The sequence below is a fragment of the Callionymus lyra genome, chromosome 1 (assembly GCF_982586985.1).
Source record: "Callionymus lyra chromosome 1, fCalLyr1.hap1.1, whole genome shotgun sequence".
Lineage (NCBI taxonomy): Eukaryota > Metazoa > Chordata > Actinopteri > Syngnathiformes > Callionymidae > Callionymus > Callionymus lyra.
Genome location: NC_141818.1, coordinates 24,153,763 through 24,178,991, shown reverse-complemented (window position 1 = coordinate 24,178,991; position 25,229 = coordinate 24,153,763). Strand labels below are relative to the sequence as shown.

Below are 25,229 nucleotides of genomic sequence, written 5' to 3'. Positions count from 1 at the left end.
CAGGTCGTGACATCCTTGACCCTAAACTGATTGAACAATTTAACCCCTTCTTTTGCCTTTTGTTGCCGTTTTCCTGGACTGTTCGACTATGCCTCTGCCTTCCCCACTGAATTAAACAAGTCTATGCAAATTACCTCTGCGCCTGGGTTTCTCTGTTCCACACCTTGATAGCGCCTAACTGAAGGCAAGAAAGCCAAGGGGCGTTGACGTCGCAATTTTGATGACGTCAATGTCATGTTTTGGTGCTTTCCTGTTTTATTTTGAAGTCGGTTTCCTGTTTTGGTTCGTGTTTTTGTTTTTGTCTTGACAGACGCTGGCAGGTGCGTGGCTGGGGGTGATTGAATGGCGGGTTCTTCCCACAGAAAAGGAGCGACGCGGACCTGAAGAACTCGCCAGAGAATTGAGTTTCCAGACTAGGTTGGCATTCGTAGTTTCTCTTTGCTCGTGTTCCCTATGAACTTTTTCCTGAAGACCCCTGACGTTGTCAGCGCCTTGTTTTGCTCACGTGAGTTGTAAGAGACATACAGGCTGAAGATGTGCTGCACGGTGTGTTTGAGTGTGTGTGTGTTGCAGAGGGGGCGGTTCACATGGGAGTAGGCGTGTGTGCGTGCGGAGGTGTGTGCGTAAAGGTGGGCACTCACAGGTGACGCAGATGAGAGAGAGAGAGAGTCAAGGTTGGAAGTAGCCGTAATTTTTGTTGACCGCTAAACGCTACAGGCTTCAACGCTGCACGCTACACGCTACACTGTGCTGTTTGGATAACAATAAATGCACCAAAAGCATATCTGGATCTCGGCGTATCTGTTATCACAAGGAAACCAAAGCGCGTCATAAATCTACGTACCTGAGGACCCAACATCATACTCTCAGCGGCGAAAAGTTTGTGTTTGGAAGCCGCAACATTTGTCAACAAAAAATGGCGTAGAATGAAAATCATCAAGCCGCATCAAAGAACCAAGTCGTCACGCACCGACCAGCCTGAGATAAGTGCCACACCACGCCATCCATTCACCTGGGAACAGGTAGGCCTGAACCTGTTAATGTTTGTGGATTAAGGAATCCGCTTCAATTGGAATGCATTGTGTCAAGTGAGGACAATGTATTAAATGGATGTTACGCTGGTTGCATTGGCGCAATGATGGTGGCGCATATTCTCTGTGCTTTATTGGATTGTGACGTCAGGACTTTGTGGAATGTGGCGGCTGATGTTGTCTCAAGACCTACTCATTGTTGAAATTCTTGGATCGAATCTGCTCTGTCAATGAATTGAAATGCTATGGATGGATTTGAAAACGCTCTTGAATGAAATATGATTGTTTTGCTACATACAAAAATACAATCCAACGGAAATGAGTCAAATAAACGCCGATGCTGAATGTTCAAACATGGAACGTGAAAAGAGGGAAATTAAACTGACGGCCAAAGCTATGGAAAATAAAATCGAACGGTTGCAGAATGAGCGCAAAAGTGCCGTTAATAAAATCAAAGAGCTTATTCCGCAAATTAAAGCGCACATGAAATCAAAAGAAAATGTAACTGAAATCCCATCACAACTGAATAACTTGAATGCACTGTGTAAAAAGGCCACTGACCTGCACAACGAAGTATTGCAACTTCTTCCCGATGATGAACATAAAAAACAAAAAGAGTGGTTTTCTAGCATTAAGGATTACAGTGATGCATTCAAGGAACGTGTGGAAAAATGGATAAAGGAAAATCCGCATGAAAACTCAAATGAATTACCACTACATACAAATACTTCTGAGCAACCAACAAAGGAAATAAATTATGCAGTACAAATTCCTGTCGAAAAAAGCAAGAATTTGTCGCTTGCTGACCCTCCAGTACCTGTTACCACTGAACAAGATCCTCAGGATGAACTACAGCCCTGTGACAGCATCTCAAATGCAACCAAGAAATCGCGCTCACATCATTCCTCATCTTTAGCTTCACGCTCATCTGCTCGCTTAAAAACGGAAACAAATCTTGCAATTTTGGCAACAAAACAAAAAGCATTAAAGGAAAAACATGCATTGGATGAAGAGGAGTTAAAGTTACGCAAAAGAAGAGAACAGCTTTTACTGGAGAATGAAATCGCTGAGGAAATGGCAAAACTAAGTGTTATAAAATCACAAAGCAGTGTCGGCAGTAAATCAAAGTCAAAGGTTTCAGACGGGATGAACTCATACTATGAAAAGACATGCTCAAAACAACAACTAAAACCCAATGCAATTGAAACCACACAGACAGTTGTGACGCCTAAAGACACTCACTTACCTGACATAAAACATCTCCCAGATCCTTCTTACATGCTCCAACGTTATCTTACAATTCCTGAAGATCCTGTGACTAATGTCACACAAACTGATGCATCACAAAACGACAGTGTGCTGGACATAATGAGAAAACAAAATGAAATTTCAACACTCTTGATGCAACAACAATGCCTCTCAGCACTCCCAAAAAGGGAAATTCCCATTTTCGATGGTAACCCACTCAAATACCATTCGTTTATTAAAGCATTTAAAAATGGAGTTGAGCGAAACACCAGTAACAACTGTGACAGACTCTACTTCCTTGAACAATACACCAAAGGCCATGCAAAGGGACTAGTGAGGAGCTGTCAGCACATGGAGTCGAGCAGAGGATATGTGAAGGCGAAGGCTCTATTGAAAGAACACTATGGCAATGAGCAAAAGGTGGCAGCCGCATACATGGAGAGAGCTTTGTCATGGCCCACTATTAAAACAGAAGATGGGAAAGCCCTTCAGGAGTACGGCCTCTTTCTGCGTGGATGCTGCAACGCTTTGGAGGATGTGCAGTATTTAAATGATCTGGACACACCCACAAACATGGTGGAAATCATCAAAAAACTGCCGTACAAACTCCGAGACCGCTGGAGGTGCGACGCATGTGACCTGCAGGAAAGGTACAATAGGAGAGCAAGGTTTGTGGACATTACCAACTTTGTTGAAAAACAAGTAAAAATCTTGACAGACCCTGTGTTTGGAAACATTCAGGACACTGTTATGACAACTAAACAAATGAAACACAAACCACCCCCTCGCACCAGCATCAGAGGAACCAGCTTCGCTACCACAGTGAATCATGTGGAGAGAACAGCTCAACCTGTGAATAAAGCTACAAACATAAAACCACCAGCAAGGAAGATCTGTCCCTGCTGCACTGGAGGACACACATTGGATGTGTGTGCTCGGTTGGAAAAAATGGCACACAAGGAGAAAATTGACTTCCTGAAGGAAAATGGTGCTTGTTTTCGCTGCCTGTGTATAGGACACATAAGCAAAAATTGCCAAAGGAAGATTTCCTGCTCGAAGTGTGGCCTAAGACATCCAACTGTGCTCCATAAGGATAGTGTGGCAACAGCAGAACCGGCTGAGAGAAGCATCCAGGTTACAGTGGACGACACTTTGGTTTCCAGTGGGCTTACAGGGGCTGGTGAGACAGATTGCAAGCTTCCTATCGTGCCGATCCAAGTGAAGGCGAAGAAGGGCAATAAAGTCATTCTCACATACGCCTTTTTGGACCCGGGAAGTACTGCAGTGTTCTGTACTGAGAGTCTGAAGCAGAAGCTCAATTTGTCTGGGAAGAGAGCCAACATTCTTCTCAGGACCATGGGGCAGGAGAAGGTGGTCAGTAGCTACATTGTGCCAGAGCTGGAGGTGGCAGCACTTGAAGATGACAGCTTCATTGAGTTGCCAAAAGCGTACACTCAGTTGTCAATGCCAGTCCACAAAGCAAACATACCTTCAAATAAGGATCTGACAAGGTGGCCATATTTAAGACACATCTCCTTACCACAGATTGAGGCTGGAATTGAGTTGCTGATTGGAACGAATGTTCCACGAGCCATGGAACCGCTGGAAGTCATCCGCAGTGAGCACAATGGACCCTACGCTATAAGGACGGTGCTGGGCTGGACAGTAAATGGACCACTGACAGGAAACGGTGGAGAGGCCAATTACTGTGACCAGCCAGTAACGGTGAACCGTGTGTCCATTGTAAATTTGGATGAACTGCGGCAACAGCAATTTAAAATGGACTTTTCCAGAATCTGCTGTGGAGGAACAAGTGGGTCTGTCCAGGGAAGACCTGAGGTTCATGGACATGGTCACAAAGTCAGCCAAACGGGTCAATGGGCATTACCAGGTTGCCCTGCCTTTGAAAAATTCAAACGTCTGCATGCCAAATAACAGGAAAGTGGTGGAACAGCGTCAAAACCATCTGAAGAGGAGGCTCCAGAGGGATCCAGTGTTTTACAAGGAGTATAACACCTTTATTAATGATCTGCTTGGTAAAGGCTATGCTGAAAGGGTTCCTGATGCAGAGCTGGAAAGAAGTGATGGCAAGGTCTGTTGCATACCGCACCATGGTTTCTACCACCCGACAAAGAGAAAACTCAGAGTTGTTTTTGATTGTGGTGCCAGTTACAAAAGACAATCTCCAAATGAAGAGCTGTTGCAAGGGCCCGATCTAACCAGCTCACTGATTGGAGTTGTGACCAGGTTCAGGAGGGAACCTGTCGTCATCATGGCTGACATAGAAGCTATGTTTCACCAGGTGCAAGTGCCCCCAGATGATACTGATCTGCTGCGATTCCTCTGGTGGTCACAAGGAGACTTGAACCAAGCACCATGTGAATACAGGATGAAGGTACATCTTTTCGGAGCTACATCCTCCCCTAGCTGCGCCAACTTTGCCCTCAAGAAATGTGCAGAGGATTTTGGACACGAGCATAAGGAGGAGACAGTGGACAAGCTGCAGCACTGCTTTTATGTGGATAATTGTTTGGTGGCAGTTGCAACAGAGGAGGAAGCACTGACCCTCTGTCATGAGCTCATGTCTCTGTGCGCTAAAGGGGGATTCTGTTTGACCAAGTGGCACAGAAACAGATCTGTTCTGGAAGCGCTGGACAAAGGAGTACCTGCCTCTGTTACAGGAGCGACAGAGATGGACTGGAGTCCAGAGAAACCTTGTCGCAGGAGATCTAATTTTGCTTATGGACAGTACTGCACCTCGTAATTCTTGGATTATGGGACGTGTCTTGCAAACTTTTCCGGATCGCAAGGGATTTGTGCGTCAAATTCGGATTAAGACGAGAACAAATTGTTTGGACAGACCCATATCCAAGGTGTGTTTGTTGCTGGAGAAGGAGGAGGCAGCATGAGGACATTGCTGACCTCTATATGGACTTTGTGTTTTGTTTTTGTTTTTGTCTTTATTACTTGTGCTGGACTTTGCACTAATTGGTCATGACGACCAGAAGAAGGAATATTTGGTATAATGACTTTTCATGGACTTGAGCAATTTATTAAGACATTTTTTGCATTTTCGTTGAAATTGATATGATTTATTATTTCTCCTATTGTGTTTGAAATGTGAATTATTATGTGAGTCCTAATAATTAGGGGCTGGTGTGTAAGAGACATACAGGCTGAAGATGTGCTGCACGGTGTGTTTGAGTGTGTGTGTGTTGCAGAGGGGGCGGTTCACATGGGAGTAGGCGTGTGTGCGTGCGGAGGTGTGTGCGTAAAGGTGGGCACTCACAGGTGACGCAGATGAGAGAGAGAGAGAGTCAAGGTTGGAAGTAGCCGTAATTTTTGTTGACCGCTAAACGCTACAGGCTTCAACGCTGCACGCTACACGCTACACTGTGCTGTTTGGATAACAATAAATGCACCAAAAGCATATCTGGATCTCGGCGTATCTGTTATCACAAGGAAACCAAAGCGCGTCATAAATCTACGTACCTGAGGACCCAACATCATACTCTCAGCGTCGAAAAGTTTGTGTTTGGAAGCCGCAACATGAGTTTTTTTCCTCTTTGTTTTAGTTCCGGATCTGAGATCCCGATCTCCAGCCGCGTCCTGCCTTCGTCCCGAGTTCCTGATTTGTTTTTTGTTTCAGTCCCTTCCGACCGCTTGGAATATTAAAAGACTTTGCTTGAACATTTGCTCCGAGGATATTTGTCCACTTCCGCTTCTGGGTCTCCTGCCGAGTTCCACCCGTGACAGTCAACACGGTTCTCTCACAGACACGAAGCTCGTTCAGCCTACAGTATCCCATTTAATTAGAGACGTCATCAAGTTTGCGACATATTTTCAAGTACGATGTGTTATTGGTTTTATAAGCATCCCGGCTTCGGTGACGTTGCAAACTTGATGACGTCACTAATTAAATGCATATTAGCCACTCTTCTGTTAGGCATCGACACTGGGCATCAAAGCCTCTCACCCCTCATCTTCAATAAAAATTGGAGGATCCAATGTTGCAAAACATTAGACCGTTGTTTTTTTTTATACAGAAGTTGTTTTATTTATTATTATGGAGTGTTAATATAAATAAATGTGATTGTGCTCTTGTACACACTGAATGTTTGTTATTATGTCTGCATGCAGTAATTGTACACAAATTGTTGTAGATTTAAAAATACAGAATATTCCAACTAATTTATTTAGAATTGTTGTAGTTCTACTAAATGGCCAATAGATGATAGTAATGTGTATAGAAAAATAAACTTAAATGAATTAACTACGAGCGTTGATAAAACTATTTTGTACATCATCAAATGCTACTTTGACTGTGTTATACAAACAAGTAATTTGTTTAGAAATAACTGATCCTACCAATAATTGGCTTCATTAGTATTCAAAGTTTATATTTAGATTCAATTATTCTCTGCTCAAACATTTATCTATTATCTGTTATTAACAGTGATGTGAATTGTATACTAATGAAGTAAACAAAGGTTGGATCTTCGTTGCGTGTTTACTTTATTACAACATGTATGTTTGAAATCATTGTTCGATTACTTTGACTCTCCACGTCAAAAAGTTTCAAAATCCTTTCAAGCAAATCCCAGGCATGCACAGCCGCGATCCTTAAGGCTGACCGAGTTTTGTCCCTGTGAGAGAACCGTAGTGATATCAAGTTTGCGACGTCACCGCACATGCGCAGCCCGGGATACTGTCGGTTGCCTCGATCCTGTACGGACGGTCTCAGCTTGGTTTCATATTTTTTGCTTTAGAAAATGCATTATTTCGCAAGTGAAATGGGAGTTAAATGACCTGGAGCAAACTAGAAAGTGACTGGCCGTCTCTTGACTCGCTTTTTTTGTCTCTTCCAGGACTCCAGAGCTGCTGCTGGATCCAGGATCTTAACCATGTCAACGGATCCAAATTTCTCTCCAGCACCCTTCATGGACTCTTCTGCCCTACTCTCTCCTCTTTTCTCTCACTGTATCCTCCCTAACTTTTTCTCCATCCATCTTTCTACAGGTCTAATGCAGCCTTAAGAGGTCACAAGACGGTGTCTTCTTAAGCCGCTCCCAAGCCCGGATAAATGCAGAGGGTTGTGTCGGGAAAGGCATCCAACGTAAAACCTGTTCCAAAACCAACTATGTGAATCACAATCCGACAAGATAGTTTGTTACCGTTATGTGTCTATTGTACATTGTATTGTATATACATAGTTTTTTTTTTGTTTTTTTTTATTGTATATGTTCTTATGTTCATCTAATAAACCATTAGAACTCGCATTATATCACGTTGTGTGATGTTTATAGTGTGCCTTTAATTCTAGTGGGGATGTATCGTTTCTCTTGCATTCATTTTGATCCATACCGGTTTTTCCCACAGGTTTAAAAAGAGGAAATAATCACTTCTACTCCACAAATTTGGGGAAGACTTGATGAATGATAAAATACTGGAAGATTATGCCGGTGCAGAAGCATTAGAGATCAGGTGAGTTTCTGTAATTAAAAGCTTTTGGTACTTTTGGTTGATGGTGTGAGTCCCTCGTCATCTGTCCAAAACATGTCTACTCGCTCACAACAGTGACATTCTGTGTTGCAACATTCACCAGAGGTTTGCCAACGAGAAGAGGAACAGAACTCACTTGGATCAGTTTGAGGAAAGTTGTGGAGTGACCCCCTGACAAAAGATCAGCTGTGTTGATGTCTTGACCAAATGTTTCCTAGATTTATTTATTTTTGGTTAATCTGCATAACTCTTAATTTTCCGACACTTTAATCAAATTGTACATTTACTGTCACACGCAACTTTATACTCGGCTGCTTCTCGTAGACGCTCTTTCTATCGCTTGCTCATTCATTCACTCGCCCTTGGCGCCTCTCTCTCGTGGTTCTGACCGCTTCAAGACTCAAGGGACACACTCGGATGTTGTTGACTCATTAATTCCCCGACAAGCTGATTTGTTTTTCGTAGTTGTAGTTTACCATCTGTTGGGATAGTGATGGACAAGCAACTTAGTGATTCAAAAGATAAACGACTCAATGTAGAGCCAGAGTCAACAGAGATTGTGTTATGCAGGGATATGAATCAATCATTTATATTTACTTGGGACTTATTGGGTCTGTGTAGGTAGGGGTTCATGGTTTATTAAAACATGGTTTCTGTATAACACTCACACATAACATGTTACATAAATCATTATTAACACTTATGTGGTTTAAAAAAGTGCAACTTTTTTCTAAGTATTTGACACCAGTTAACACACATACCTCAATCATACACTTTATCCCAGAGCACAACAACATTGTCCAGATCAAGTGAAAACACTGAAAACTAACTTTTTGCAACATGTCTGTAGACGATGCTCACGCTTCAAGAATAACTTTCAAACACTGACTCACAAATCTGATCTCAGCTCCTCCAGTCCCTCGACACACAATTTATTGTATCCGAACATTAGTCTGAAGCAGTCAACTACTGCTGCCTTGACGAGCATCATACGTTCATCATAGCTTCACCACTTACTTTGGATCATCCTGGGAAGATTGAACGTGTTCATTCTATTGCTAATGATCTATGTTCAGCTCTGACATAGATGTGGAATTAGATAAGCTCACAGACCAGCAGATATTGTGGTGTCTAATGTTGTAGTAATTATATATGCCTTATTAAAAGGTTTATTGTCCGAACATCTAAGTTCTGGTCGATTTAACTTTAAAATTGCCTCTAGGTAAAATTTACCTGAGGTTGGAGCACCACCCTTTGTTTTATAGTACAAGGGAAACTATTACATTTACGTGGATAATAATTAATTAATTGGCCTTATTAATTAACAATGAAACACTAGTTTTAATCAATCTCATTTACTGAAGTTACTACTTGTTGTCGTGATTATCTGTTCTTTACTAATCAAATATTAGCACTGCTGTATGTATATTTTTGAAAATACACAGCAGATTTTGCCACTTTTCCTGTTAACCCATAATAAAGTCATACAAGAACCAAACTTCTTTTTTTTTGTGACAAAGAAGAATCTGTTCCAATCCGAGAAATCCGAGTTGTAGAAATAACTGGAAATTTGCCCATAAATTATAGTCAATAATGATATCTAATGAAATTAAATTGAAATAACTTGTTTTATTCTTTTATTCTGTACTGGCACGACAAAAAAAACAACGACCTCTTTTGTGTTTACAGCATTGCTTAATGGCACCATCTTGTGGTCTATTTTTGGTAGGAATAATAAGCAAACCATAGTCCATTGCAGTTTAAGTAAGTAAGTAATTAATGTTTATTTCTAGAGCGCCTTTCTAGACCAGGGCGCCAAAGCACTTTAACACTCACAAACAAACAATTCATAGTTAAAATATATACTTAAAAGATTCCCAGAAAGTCCCAGAAAGTCAAGGAAAAGTCTGCACAAATAAGAATGTCTTAAGATGTTTCTTGAAGGAGTCAGTAGATCCATCAAACACAGAGGGAGAGGAAGATCGTTCCAAAGCTTAGGAGCAGTGGTAGATTTTTAATGTAAACCAGGATCACCTATGACTATTTTGAGCTGGCTTACTTCCAAATATTCTACTGCACTGCGCTATTGTTATCCGGCTTCATGGAATGCCAAGAATGCCACAATTGGGTAATTAAAACATAATTGGAAATAGAGACATCCAGGGAAAAGAAAGAAAAATAGGATTATGCTTTTTCCTATTTATATACTCTGTATTTATTTCCCCATAGCAATAAAATGTTGTGTATTTATATCTGTTAAAACGTATTTCAATATATATTGTAACTTATTTAATTTTTTTCTTTTTTCCTTGATGTATTTCCAACAATTTTTTATTACTAAATTCGGGAAATAATGGCATTCTTCGTGGATACGTGGTGTGCTAAGTTCAAGATGATTTTGTGTATCTTCAGATAATGAGCATGTCTTCATTTTACCCTCAGAAGAACCATGGTAATGTAGCTTCTGGCGGCTGGTTATTCATCATGTTATTACTAGTATGTAACATAAGAATATAATAATGTAGAGAATGAGGAAATTAGTCCATCATCTGATCATTTAAAATACATGTAAAACATACAAAGTCCTGAAAGTACAGCATAGAACCACAGAAGAAGACAATAGTAAGAATCGTTTGATTTATTTATGAGGCCTTCAGCATGGGTGTGGTTGGTTTTCCTGGACAGAGCCACGCAACAGCCATCCCCTCCTGGATGATTGTATTAACCAATGTTGGCCTTCCTTCTCCTGGTGCCTAATAAATCACCACACACATATACAGTGCACAGTGTATAATATTGTATAGTAAGCTGTAGCTGTGAAGAACAATGCAAAGTGAAATGAGGCAGGCCTCTTATAAATAATGAACATATACTCAACCAAATTGGTAGCTGTAATCAATACACAAAGCGTGCACACACCCACACCCTCTCCCTCTTTGAAGAAAAACTACTGTCATTGGAAAAAATACGACCATATAAACCAGCATATATAGAGCTTTTACTGTAGATTTACAGACATAAACGCAATCACTGAATCACTTACATACCACACATGAACACACATACTGAGTGTTCATGTGTGTGCGGAATTGTGTGAGTGCTGAGCTTTTTTCTGACGGGCCCCATTCCAAATAATGGAAAGAAAGCTGACTCACCACAATCAAAATAGAACATGGTTTATTAGTAAAACTTGAAATACAGTTGTGATATATCCAAATGGCTAGTTGTTGTGCTTTATGGTTTAAACACCAACTGCAGTACGATTTAGAAAATCTTGTCAAATGGACTGTAATATAGTTGTTATTCGCTGTATTTTTCAATGTTGGATGTACAATTTGTGTTTGTCGGCCAAAATAAGCGAAGGTGGACTTGGTCTCTCAACATCACTAATCTAGTTCCACATGAACTTTCCTTGTAGGCAAACATACGGATAAGGCTTGTTGGTTAGCAACAAAGGACTGTCACTGATCCTAGACAGGTTTCAAAAGTCTATTAAGTGGACAATGAACCACGAAGCTAAAAATTGGGTTTTGTGCTGTCATCTTTCAGAACCAGTCGGAGTGTGATATAGACCTGTTTTTGATGCCAGTGAAGCATGTATCTATCCATATAACAATATATCTATAAATCTATACATCTATATAACTATACATCTAAATATCTATATAGCTATATAACTATACATCTATGTATAAAAATATCTATATAACTATATAACAATACATCTATACATCTATATAACTATACATCGATACATCTATACAACTATAAATCTATACAACTATACATCTATACATCTATATATCTAAATATCTATAAATCTATATAACTATACATCTATACATCTAAATATCTATATAACTATACATCTATATATCTAAATATCTATATAACTATATATCTATACATAGATATATCTATAAATCTATATAACTTTACATCTATATATCTAAATATCAATATAACTATATACATCTATATAACTATAAATTCATACAGTATATCTATATATCTATAAATCTATATAACTATATATATCTATATATATTTACATCTGTTTATCTATGTATGAGCATTATTAGCCTTTGTGGTTATAAGTTTTGTTTCCTAATTAACTGACCTCAATCTCTACTAGACTAGTTCATGCTACGTTCTGTGTAGGTGTGGGTAATATCTATTACAGGAGGTATCTGTTCAAGAGATCAAACCAGTTGAATCTTTTCAACTCAACTATACAAAGTGCTCCTTACCTCACAAAAGCAGAAACTTTTCTTCTAGTCAGCCTTTGTGTTTTTGTAGGATTGACCTGCTTTTATTTACTTATGTGGGTTATCTCCTGACACACTTTGATGTGTGTCTCTGTGTGTGTCAGAATGTGGGCGTGGCAAAGAGCTGAAGTAATGTGATACAGTGTGTTAGTCAGTGCTATAAAGTATGTGAGCCCAGCTGTTTCAGCCTCAAACACCTGTTTAGACACACACTTGCACACACACAAAATGCATTCTCATTGCTACATACTTCTGCTGGTAACAGAAGAAATTATCTATCTCTAGGTTGTTTCTTTGGTTATTTTATAGAAATAAACACAATTTTGACTTTACTTTTTATTCAGATATAATAATAAATGAACACTGCTAATTATAGCAATCCACCCAATGGGGAACATAACCCAAGATGTTAAGGGTTTAAATTACCAGCACAAATTGTAATTCTAAATATATGAATATGTCCAACAGACCACAGGAGACACCAATGCAGGTGACTTTATTTATCTTTACTGTATCTCATGTTACTTCCCTTGATGCCTTGTTTCAGGTTTTATTGTTTTTTGTCCCATTTGTAAACATTGAATAGTTTCAAGAATTTTGCAAAGTTGTTGGATTTTTACAATTAATCCAATCTGTTAGAAAAAAAAACACAAATTGTTCTGACCTGATACATACATTTTTATTATTCATTATTTTCCCCACATTATTAGAGTAACTGCATGCCTGTATCCAGTACTCTCTTCCACTCAACTCATCCTTTTCTTGACCACAATGCTGGTCCAAACCATTAGACCAACTGACCCCATCGTTGGACACTTAACAATCTGACGTGCCTTACACCACTCAGGACTTATCTCATGCACTAGAATTGATTTTGACTGGTCACTTCCTTGCTGCTCTCTGTATCTGAATGCAAAAGATCAATTTTATTTCATTACAATTGTTAGTTTACATATTTAGAAATACATATCAACAATTGTGGGTGAAACACAAGCAGTGAGGTAATTTATATCTCCATTAGCTTTTTCACATGTTTGCAAAATCAAAGCACACAATCATAAGTAGTACAACTTCATTGACTCAAGTTTGCGTTGTCTAACAAAGGACAGGGATCTGGAATCAAACTCACCACGCTTGAGTGTAAACACAGTCGGTACTGCTATGTTACCAACGACGGTAAATCTGGTGCATTCTGGGGGACTCAAATCTCTATGGTAACGCCTAGTAACAACATTAGCAATGGTTAATGAATAACAAAAAATTCAGTCGCTACAGTGACATGAAAGATAACTTATGCTACTGGTCCAGTTTAGCACTGTGTTGTATATCTGTGCATGTGTACTTGCCACTGCTCTACACTGTTTGCCTGCGTCTGGTTCTGTCTATTAAAATACATTTTTTCCTGGCCGCTGTCACCAAAAGCTTGCTGATTATGATTTGCTGGGACCTGTTTTTTTCACTTTTCTCTCTTAAAAACAATAACATTTAATTGAAGCTAGTAATATTTTTAACTCACTTTAACATATTGACACAACAGATATAATTCAGTGATGTGTCACGCTAAGGTCAGTGGTCCTGTAATTGTTGTATTACTATTGTAGACTATTGTAATGCTAGTTTTACTAAGCTAATAACATGAACATAACTGCTGGGCTTTTTCATTGTACAAATAGTTTCTTTTTTCCATTTTATTTTTGCTTGTGAGATACAGGAGGGTTTCAAGAAACCTTATCAGCTATACTCTGCGAATCTTAAAGAAGGCCAATAGAGTTGACAACATATTTTTCAGGGGTTTTTAAAACGGTCAATTAAAACACTTTAGATATATAATACAATATACATATTGTCTATTTCAATGTTGTAATACAGTGGCCTACAGAATACCACAGGGCAGGAACAATGGCTTAGAGATTCGAGTTAACTTCAATGTTAACCCTTGGTTAAAAATCTGAGAAATTTCTCAAAATACCAGAGCCAGAGAAAATAGAAAAGTGAGAAACCTCAAAAAAAAAGGCACAAGCAAGGCAAGTTGCCTTGTGTTCATAATGGGATTACTGGTCCTGTCGGGCCGCATGAATCATGGTGTAAATACTGCTACAGGCTTGACAGCATCATAGATGGAGGCTCTCTGCATTTTTAATGAAATGAAATGTAAGTATTTTATTTAAAAAATAACAAGACAGGCAGCAGAACAACACATAGTCAGTCCATCCTTCACATATTACACAGACATGTGGCAAACAGAAGAGGGCATTGTGTCTCACATTACACCCTACTGCAGGGTGTAGGTGTGTCACCTACATATTGTATGACACGGCAACTCCAACTGAGACATTGTAGCCGACAAATAAATTAAAAATCATCGCCAAAATAATAGCTATCAGCTATAGCTATTAGACATAAAGGATTTTCAAAAGCGTCCATGAAGAACAGCAACAAAACAGGTTTGTGTCAGTCTCTCCAGCCTGTGTTACATCCGAGTAAATACACAAGTGTTAATGTATTGTCCCAGAGACAATGGCTTGAGTTGGACTCTTGGTCACCTTGGAGACTTCGTTGTAGCAACAGCACCATGGAGGAAACTGCGCTTTCCCTTCTGGCCTTCAGATTAACTATTGATAAGCTCGTCTGCTCTGAGGGAGAAAACTGCCCACAAAGAACCCTTTTCCTCAGACATCCTGAGTCATCTGCAACCATGAACACTATTACATCATCACATTTTTCGTTTTAATCCGTGGAAGGTGATTTATCATAACACAATTTGATATGACAGAACGAAAATAAGAGCTTTTGAGCGTGTATGTTGGAAAGTAAAGGCTGCCCCTGCGACACAACCACGCCTTACACCATGATATAACTGCTTCTATTGTGAGCCGTAAGAGCAGAAACAGGGCTTTTAATTCCACATAAGATCATATTGAAAAACAGACCTCTGGTTAGAGAGCATAATCTCGCATTTGAGCTGCTTAAGGGAAATATTTCGCTGCAGTGAGTGGATTTAAAGCACATGACAGTCACTATGTCGGCAGCCATACTGCTTCATTGTAGTGTAGTAACTACGATAGCGACTGTGGAAGAATAACCGGAAATGAATAGCGTTACAAGTTACATATAAACGATATCCATTGAATTCTCTGGTGAAGGTAGTGTTGCTAAAAGCACCGTAAAGTCAAAAACTCGCATGAATGATGCTGAATTCTGAGGGTGTAAAGAAGGTCGGCATCATCCGAGACGCGTCGGAAGATTCTGATTGACAGAGGGCTCAGCCAATCAGAGACGAGCAGCAAGATTCCAAGTGGTCGCAACACCTGTCAGTCACAGTCGCCCTATAAAACCAGCCAATAGTCCATCGAGCTTCGCGGGGTTCCCCGGTATATAATCGTCACGCAGCATTTACGCATTCATTCTCGACTCGATCCCAGACGTCGTCTGCGTCCAGCAAACCACTAATTTATCAAAATGAGGGAAATCGTGCACCTCCAGGCCGGCCAGTGCGGGAACCAGATTGGAGCAAAGGTGGGTCTTATTTTCCATCTCTTCAGAGCTGTACCTGGTTTTCCCCTGTCAGGAATATCGTGTGACCATCTTGGGAGAAGCCGGGTCTTTGTGCCGCTGAACCCCTGCAACCACACCCAACAGCTCCCAGCTGGTCCTTCCAATGGGTGTTACACCATCATTCCTGTTTGGATTAAAGTTTTGATTCATATTAAATCATATTATGGCTCTTAAAATCATTATTTTCCATTTAATACAGCAACTCACAGGATTAATGAGTTTTATATCAATGGGGAAAACACGAATATTTATTTAGATATTCGTATACTAGTTTCTGTTTTTATTAATTTAAAAAACAATAAACCGGTTAAATATTTTATTGAAGACTATTGTGATAGAAATAATTATCTTTTCAAAAAGCTAGTTCGATCACTTCACATTTCATCGCAGACTGTATCCAATATGTCTATGTTGGCGCTTTACCAAGTATTCCTTGTTCTATGTGGTATTTGTGGTATTGGTATATGTTCGGCTGCAGAAGACCGGGTCGTGACGTCATGGATTTCAAACTGCAGCCCGGGAGGCTCAGCCAATCGAAAAGCGTATCGGCCGCATCACCGCGGGAAAACATCTGTTGTTATGAAACAGTTATGATTTTATTTTAAATATTTTGTAATTACAAAAAAAAAAAAAAAAAAAAATTTTATTTCGCTGTGGTTCTTTATCACTATGTTTATTATCGCTATATTGACCATTTATTTAATTGTAGTTCTGGGAGGTGATCAGCGATGAGCATGGCATTGACCCAACTGGAACGTACCATGGTGACAGCGACTTGCAGCTGGACAGGATCAATGTCTACTACAATGAAGCCACTGGTGATTGTTTTGATGCATGACTTTGACTCGTTTGAAACCTGTATATAACATCTATGTTTGGTTAAAGGTGGCAAATATGTCCCTCGTGCTGTTTTGGTGGACCTGGAGCCTGGAACTATGGACTCTGTGAGGTCCGGACCTTTTGGCCAGGTTTTCAGGCCTGACAACTTTGTATTTGGTGAGTTGTCTAAATGTGACGCATTATTTATTAATGCACTTTTGCTCATTTATAATTAAATAACTCACTTTCTGTCTTTATGTTCAATGGTGTCTTCTCTCATCCTTAGGCCAGAGTGGTGCTGGAAACAACTGGGCCAAGGGTCACTACACCGAGGGTGCAGAGCTGGTAGACTCTGTCCTGGATGTTGTGAGGAAGGAAGCTGAGAGCTGTGACTGCCTCCAGGGCTTCCAGCTCACACACTCCCTGGGAGGCGGCACTGGCTCTGGAATGGGAACCCTTCTGATCAGCAAAATCCGTGAGGAGTACCCCGACCGCATCATGAACACCTTCAGTGTGGTTCCTTCGCCCAAAGTGTCAGACACGGTGGTCGAGCCCTACAACGCCACGCTGTCGGTCCACCAGCTGGTAGAGAACACGGATGAGACCTACTGTATTGACAACGAGGCTCTTTACGACATCTGCTTCCGCACCCTCAAACTCACAACTCCATCATATGGTGACCTCAACCATCTGGTGTCTGCCACAATGAGCGGTGTGACCACCTGCCTCAGGTTCCCCGGTCAACTCAATGCTGATCTTCGTAAGTTGGCCGTCAACATGGTGCCCTTCCCTCGTCTGCACTTCTTCATGCCCGGCTTCGCTCCCCTGACCAGCCGAGGCAGCCAGCAGTACCGCTCTCTCACTGTGCCTGAGCTCACTCAACAGATGTTTGACGCCAAGAACATGATGGCTGCCTGCGATCCACGCCACGGGCGCTACCTGACGGTGGCCGCCATCTTCCGCGGTCGCATGTCAATGAAGGAGGTGGATGAGCAGATGCTGAACGTGCAGAACAAGAACAGTAGCTACTTCGTGGAATGGATCCCCAACAACGTCAAGACCGCAGTGTGCGACATTCCTCCCCGTGGCCTCAAGATGGCGGCGACTTTCATCGGCAACAGCACTGCAATCCAGGAGCTGTTCAAGCGCATCTCCGAGCAGTTCACCGCCATGTTCCGGCGCAAAGCTTTCCTCCACTGGTACACGGGCGAGGGCATGGATGAGATGGAGTTCACTGAGGCTGAGAGCAACATGAACGACCTGGTGTCCGAGTACCAGCAGTACCAGGATGCCACTGCAGAGGAGGAAGAGTTTGAGGAGGAGGATGGTGAAGAATTGGCCTAAATGTCTAAACCTACCCTTAAGTCTGAACATTCTTGTCCGTTACTTGTTTGTGTTAATAAAGTTGAGCTGACCACATTTTGTACCTTGATTTCATTTTTAACAAAGACTATTTCTTAAAATGCTGCTTCAATAACTCTAACTAGTACTTCTCTTGGTATTGGCAGAAATGTGACATAAAGCTATAAAAATACAAATTACTTTAGATTTACAGTAATTTTGTTTTTGGGGCGGTTCTCTTGATTTTACAGAAGTTCTGAGTTGCAGACCTGCTAGACTGGAAAGCCAGGTGATTCTAATCCTTGCAGTCTTTAACTATCTAAACTCGAATTAACAATACGTGGGTACACTTACAAGTACTCCAGGTTTAATGTGAATATAAAACGCCCAAGAAAGGCTTATAATGAACTGAATTTACTGCGTTGTTTTCCGGAGTCCTCATGGTGAACAACAGTGACATCTAGTGGTTGAAATGGGTCAACTCGCATGCAGTTTGCAATACATTGAGGCAATTATTCAGATTCTATAACACCCTTGTCGTAATGTTAATTTTCTTTTTTGTAGAAATACTCGAAAACAGACAAGTGATCATGTTCTGCTCAGATAGAAGTGCATGATTAAAGACCAATGAAAAGCTTGAGATGTGAGAAATAAATGCATAACAAAGCCAATATTTGCAATTGCACAATAATGCCCCCTTGAAGAAAACACTTTTTATAAAGCCATTCCTTCCTGACAACAAATATAAGAACATTCAACAAATAATAGCTCATTTGGGAAAATCATCAATGATGGGGGGTTATCTTATCTAACAAACCATTTTGATTCACATTTCTATTAAAAATTCCATATAATGTCCTCCAAATCCTTTACATTTTTTTCAATTAAAACTAATTAATTAATTTGAATATTAATGATATAATAAACAAACATTTCTACATGAGCTCTTTCTCTTATCTATGAAAATATCTCTTAACAGGCTTTGTTGTGGTTTTGCCAATCAGAGGTCAGAACCGCACATCTGACAATTGATTTTGATTGGCCCTTGACACAGGTAGGCTCTGCTCTCCCTATAAGCCCTGCCCCCTTTACTGTCTTAGCAGAAGACGAGAGGCTTTACAATAGTTAACCATTATTTTGATATCATACATGGTCTGCCCTCTAATGGGCTTCACTATTGGTTCAAAGCTCGGTACAATCTGTAGTGATGAGTTTCCAATAATAATTTACACTCGTCTGATTCAAATTTTGTTACACTATACTCCATGAAGTTCCTCATTCATCAAGGTCATGGTTATGTAAGAGGTTCAAAAGCGAGTAGTGGTCGTAATCTGTGGTGATGAGTTTCAACTTGACTCGCTTTTGAACCTCTTGGTTATACTCCATTACCTACTCAGACTTCTCTGGATCAACTGAAGACGTCTTGCAGAGATCTTTCCAGCATGGGACAATCTTCCTAAATGGGGGCCTGATACGTACAAAAAATGTTCCCTCTGACAAAGTAGTTTGGGATCTGGCCAAGAACCCCAAACCCTTATGTCCTAGGGCTCAAGATGGAACACACCCCCTTGTAGAACTCAAGCCAGATAACAATGGACGCTTTGTGAACTTCATTTTTTCCTGAGTAAAAATTAACAAGATATACTGAAACGTATGACTTTCTCCTTGTTACTTTGCATCCTGACTAATCGAACATATTTGTTCATATTTGAAGAACAATGTCCCAATGAGCAGTGGTCCACTGAGCCCAAATAGAGAAGTGATGTGTGCTCCTATAAGTCCATATACATGAAAATCTAAACCTGGGAAGTTGATATCTTGTCAGATTGGGATCTCAAGACCGCATTTTTTTCCCTCATTTGTCCCTTATTATCCTCTGTCTTCCTGAACTGTTGGTCTTTTGTGTTCTCTTTCTCACCTGGTCGAGTCACTCCCTACCTTGGCTTCACAAACTTTTAAGATCATGGCAACTATATGAATATGTGGTTATGATGCAGGTTAATGACTATATCTGTGTTTATTAGTTTGTTAAAAAAAACACTGCTTTTGCCACATCTTTTTTGTTTATTAACCTCTGAGCCTTGTGACAGAGCAGCCAATCAGTAAGAACTTCTGAAGTGTATCAATTGGTATCAATAAGTCTGAAACAGTTTAAATCCAGTTTAAAATACTTCCTGGATAGGAACTTTCTTTTTAGAGTTGTCTGCGGTGGTGTCCCCTGCTGAGAGTTCCCCCGTAGCAATGTTGGAGCTAAGCTGAGAGACAGCCTTATTATTAGCCTTCTGGAATGTGAACGTTTGGATTGAATATTCCCAGAATACGTTTGCTTCATTCCTCCCAGCTTTGATCTTCAGATCCATGTCATTACTCCAGTATCGAACTCCTTCATCTTGTACTCTGGTGTTTTGAATGGTGGGGGGATGCTGGGGGCGATGGGCTGAAGTGGTGGTACTCTTGTCACTATAGCTGATTAGCCCCTCATCAAGATTATACTGGCAGAAGGCTGAGGGGCTGGGACAACAGATTAGAGAAAAATAACATTAGAGCAGGGGTCGACCTTTCCCCTACTGATGTATATCTGACCTATTTATCCAGTTTGGTGGGAGAAAACGCTTGTTTTTTTTGGTTTACAAACTGGCGGAAAAAAGAGCCATTCTGCAAATCAGGTATTAGAGGCAAATGAAGCAACTAGTTGAGTCACAGCTGGACACAGATGGATCTACACCTCCTTGTATGGTCTTGTCTATTAAAGGGGGATTTTGAAATTTTCTGCTCTCACTTTACGAGTGATTTACATTCATCAAAGTACACACATTCTTACATTACTATCTGAGTATTACATGTGGTTAAGAGTAGGTTTTTAGCAGCGAAGACCTTCAATTGCAAATCTGCATATATATTTACCCATTGTTCATTAACCAGACGGACTGTCTTTCATCCATATTACTCTCTACAGTCTACATCAGGGGTAGGCAATTAAGATTCTTCAAGGGCCACATTCAATTCTGTGAATGTTGTTAGGGGCCGAAAACACCAAAATGAAAGACCCCTAAAAAAAAGAAGGAAATGCGTAATTTGGTGGTGACATTTATTAAGCTAAATATGCTGCAATTTTATTCTTGTAAAGATGAATTTTTTTCAAAACAGTTCTTCAATTAACTTAAAAAAAAATGTTCTGAGCGATTAATATATACTCGAGAAATTATACACAAAAAGGAGGGAAGTGTTATGTGAAAATGTAAATTAATAATGAATACAAAATACATTTGTTAATGCATTAGAACCATTTATACATGATCATACTTTGACATTACGAGGGCTGCATAAATGCAGTCAAAGGGCCGCATGTGGCCCCCGGGCCGCACTTTGCCCAGGTCCTTTTGTATGGAAGCCTTGACATAAGAGATTTAGGCTGATGGCCTAGTATCATCCACTCAAACAACCTTAAAATATAGACTTGTTTATTATTTTTCTGATCAATTCTTCTTGTGTCGAGGCTTTAATACAAGAGGGACATTACAGACGAGCACCAAAGAGGTATTTGGATGTTTTTAAGTGTCTTTTTGGACGAAGATGAAGACGAAGACAACTGAGCTACACTCGCTACATTAAAATGAACACATTTTTCTGTCCATAACTCTAAAAAAGAACAATTACTCTGAAAATAATCCCAACCCTTAGTCGACATTGAGAGTAGAAAATGAGTTTAGTTTGAATTTTGAGGGAACGATCACAAACAAACGTTTTATTTATAGTTTATTTATATATAGCATAAGGGAAAACGGAGAAAGGGAACATTATGGAATGATATTTATTTTTAAAGTCAAATGGTTTTTATGGCTCCCAGGGTTTTCTTTCATGTAGGAAATGGGTCTTTGAGTTGTTGCCGACCCTTGGTCTAGACCAACTCTGTGGTTTAAGAAAGGGCTTCTTATTGTGGCATAGGTTTGTGTTGTTGGGGCTTACTCCTCACAATGTGACTGTTCCCTATGTGTGTCCTGGAGTGCCATGGGGTGAACTGCCTCGGGGTCCCTCTGTGCCATGCTGAACGTTGACTGACATCGGCTCCAGTGCTCTGAGACATGTGTAAGATCGGGGACAAGTCAACAATGAACGCCATGATCTGAGACCTGCACTTGAATTCAATTACTAGGATTTTCCTAAATGGCAGTCATGTTGAACAGGATATTGCATTAACAAATTTAAGCCATATATATACATATATCAAATGTAAAATATATATTTTCCATTCAATGGATGATAAAACTGTCTCTTTTATTTCTCTGAAGTAAAGTAAATATTTGTTAGCTGTGACCGGCCTTGACCAGGAACAGAAGACAAGAAGGTGTATAAGTAGCCCTCCTGTTGGTGACCACATCAGTCTTTAAGTCTTTAATATACAATATATTCAACTATTCACAATCAGAATAAGAAACCTTTATTCGCAGTATTATAAACACAACATATGGATTTTTGTGCTGACCAATACAGAATTAAATAACTAAATAAGATAACCCACAAAGTATGCAATTAAAAAAACAAACAATCCTCTTTTAATCCGATTGTGCTCCTTACGATTACATTGGATGCTGCTAGTGAATTTTTAAAAATAATTATTATCATTTCATATACACAAGCCTTTTATGTAGAAGTATTTGAAGTGAAGTATGGAAAATATTTTTGAATTCCCAATGGTAGGATCATTCTGAAGTGTGCACATGAATGTATTGGCCTTTTATAGTATATATTTTAACTGTGTATTGTTTTTGATTGTTATAGCGCTTTGAGACCCTGGTCTAGAAATATGTGTATGTCTACATATGTGTCTCCTTATGTGATTATGTGTGTGTGTGCAAATATTGTTATGTTTGTGTATCACGTGAATTGTCATTTCATCAGCAAATATGTATTATGAGCATCTCTTTTTATTGAACGCAAGCCATTTAAAGGTGTTTCTAAAGCTTGACCCATCAAGTCCACACAAGCTACATTAACACACAAAAGCCCAGATGATATCGTAAAAACCAATTTACATTCAATACTTTATGAATTCTTTGCCAGCTTGTTTATAGCAGTAGGTGCTTCTACTTTGCAAAAGTACAATGGAAAGACACTGAAGCTTCCTCTGAGATGTTTGTCATTTAATATGTAGAAGAAGTGTTGTGTTTTCCAAATTTTTAGGCTGGTTATTCTTTTGTGACTGCCTGCAGGAACTTGTACTGCTGTCACTGGCTTGACTCCAAGTGTTGAATTGACTTTTGATCTATCTCCCATTTATCTTTGAAATACTTCATAAATAAAAAAGTTGGGGGTAAATGACTGTGATCAATCTTAAGACTGTAAGAATGATCCATCATCATCTAAATTCAACCGGTGTTTCAAATAATCTACCTTCCATACACATCGAGTGTGTGGATGCTGCTGGTGTTAGTTTCATTAACACACACTGTTGCTGTAAAAGAGGTGCAAAGCGGATAACAGCTCTGTTGTTTATAACAACAGGCTGGTGCTGCTCAAGACCACCCAGGTGACAAGAGGTCACTGCTCACTATCGTCCCCATGTTCTCTGACCAAGTTGACCTGAGGAAAAATATTCAAGGACTTGCTAATAGTTTTTTGGTTTTCAGACTTTTTTCCCCTAGCTGTGTCAATTTTTTTTTTCTTATGTAGAAAATAAGGAAATAGTACTCACCGTCATGAAAAGAGAGTTGGACAACAACAACAACCAACACTGTTACACTCTCCTTTTTTATTTTTATTTTTATAGTATACATTTTTTACTCCTGCTTGTGCTTTTCCACGGTTTTGTGTTTGTGGATCGCACCAAGGTTATTTTGTTAATTAAGTAAAGTATCGCCTCGTAGGTTTTCATTTCTTCTTTATCAGGGCTCCACACAGAATAGACTCTTCAAATGCGACTAGAACCTAAAACAAAACAAATACAACAACAAAAAACGTAGACTTTGTTTACTTATGGCTAAATAGCTGCAGTAAATTCTGCAGTCTGTGAATTTATATCAACATAAATAGAAAATGACAAGGTTTATTACATTTTTCATGTAGTTGTGTTTTTTCTATACTATTTGTATTTCAAATATTTGTGTCTTATCATATATATATATATAAATATTTTTAAGGGAGCCAAGAAATATTTATATATATATAAGATATATAAGATTCACAAGTGACCTCGAACAACTTCTAAAGCTTATCTTAACAAACAACTCAAAGACAGGTCAAATTTTATTAGATCAAGTATTTCGTTTGTTGAGATATGTTTTAGCAGTTATTTGTAACTTGTGACTCTTAATCATCAAAAGCTGTGTACGTGTGTATGTGGTTATCTGTGTATTCAGTGTTTATTGTGCAGTGGATAATGTTTTAAACATGTATTTTTATGTGTGTAAACGTGACAATGGTGGCATCAGCATGTTCTGAAAACACTCAGCAAGGTTTAATAGGTCAAACATTGTACTTTGTCCAGTGTGCATCTTCCCGGAAACCTCACCAGTCTCTTCCCAACAATGCTGTCAGCCATTTCTTTATGGCGCGCCATGGTGAATGAAAGCAGCCGCCATCACTCAGGCATGTGTAGCCGTGCAGCTGCGATGAACTCAAGATGAAGCATTTACATATTGACTGGTGAGTGTGGGTGGGTGTGTCTCCCCCCAGATGCCCCCCCCCACTCTTCAGTGTTTTATTAAACTTTTTGTTGTTGAGAGTTGCAGCAGGTTGGACTTAAGCCCAATGATGGGCTCAGACTGGAGGGGGTAGGAGGCTGTGAGTAAGGCATTCGTCCATCAACAAAATAGTCTTCTCAAAGAGGGGGTGGGCTTGAAGAGACAAGGAGGGACTTTCTATTGATCCAAGACTAGAAGGTCACAGGGTTGACGATCGGTGATTCAACAAAAAGAGTTTGGGAAAACATTATAATGCCGAAAAAAGTGTCTGCTCAGCATGAAGAAATATTGAGGAGAAGTTTACAGGGAAAGAATTGAATGAGACAGAACGACAAATTCTATGGCACAGATGAAGATGGATATAAAAGAAGGTGTTAAAATAAAGGCTGACATTAATATGAAGTGGGAAAAGAAACGAAAAAAAAGAGCGTTTCAACTTCATTCAATCATACCAAGATACTTCATGATGTTCTAGTGCTCTCCATCACTTTATTACCTGTCAAGTACAGTAACTTACAGTACCCACAAGTAATAGAAGTATTATTAAGAAACTAAAATCAAAGGATTTTTGGTTTTTATGTTGTAATGTGTGGATTTAAATTTATTTCCCCCATAAATACAGGAGTAAACATGGAAATCCAGGGTCACAGGAGTCTTCTGCTGAACATCATCTTAAAGATTAAAAAGACATGTGTTGTTTCACAAGATCATTTTGATTTTCACTTTAAACACCCGATTTTTGTTTTCATTTACACGCATTCCGCTCCAGTTCAACAAGCGAGTCC

General features: G+C 39.6%; 1 protein-coding gene across 1 annotated transcript; it reads left to right on the top strand.

Annotated features, from left to right (window-relative positions):
* The first annotated feature begins 15,445 nt into the window (after positions 1 to 15,445).
* LOC148088603 (tubulin beta-1 chain) lies at positions 15,446 to 17,842 on the top strand. The gene is made up of 4 exons (XM_087798206.1): positions 15,446 to 15,565; positions 16,314 to 16,422; positions 16,490 to 16,600; positions 16,710 to 17,842. The coding sequence occupies exons 1-4, from the start codon at positions 15,509 to 15,511 to the stop codon at positions 17,765 to 17,767; spliced, it is 1,335 nt and encodes a 444-aa protein (XP_087654332.1). The 5' UTR covers positions 15,446 to 15,508; the 3' UTR covers positions 17,768 to 17,842.
* The last annotated feature ends 7,387 nt before the right edge of the window (positions 17,843 to 25,229 follow it).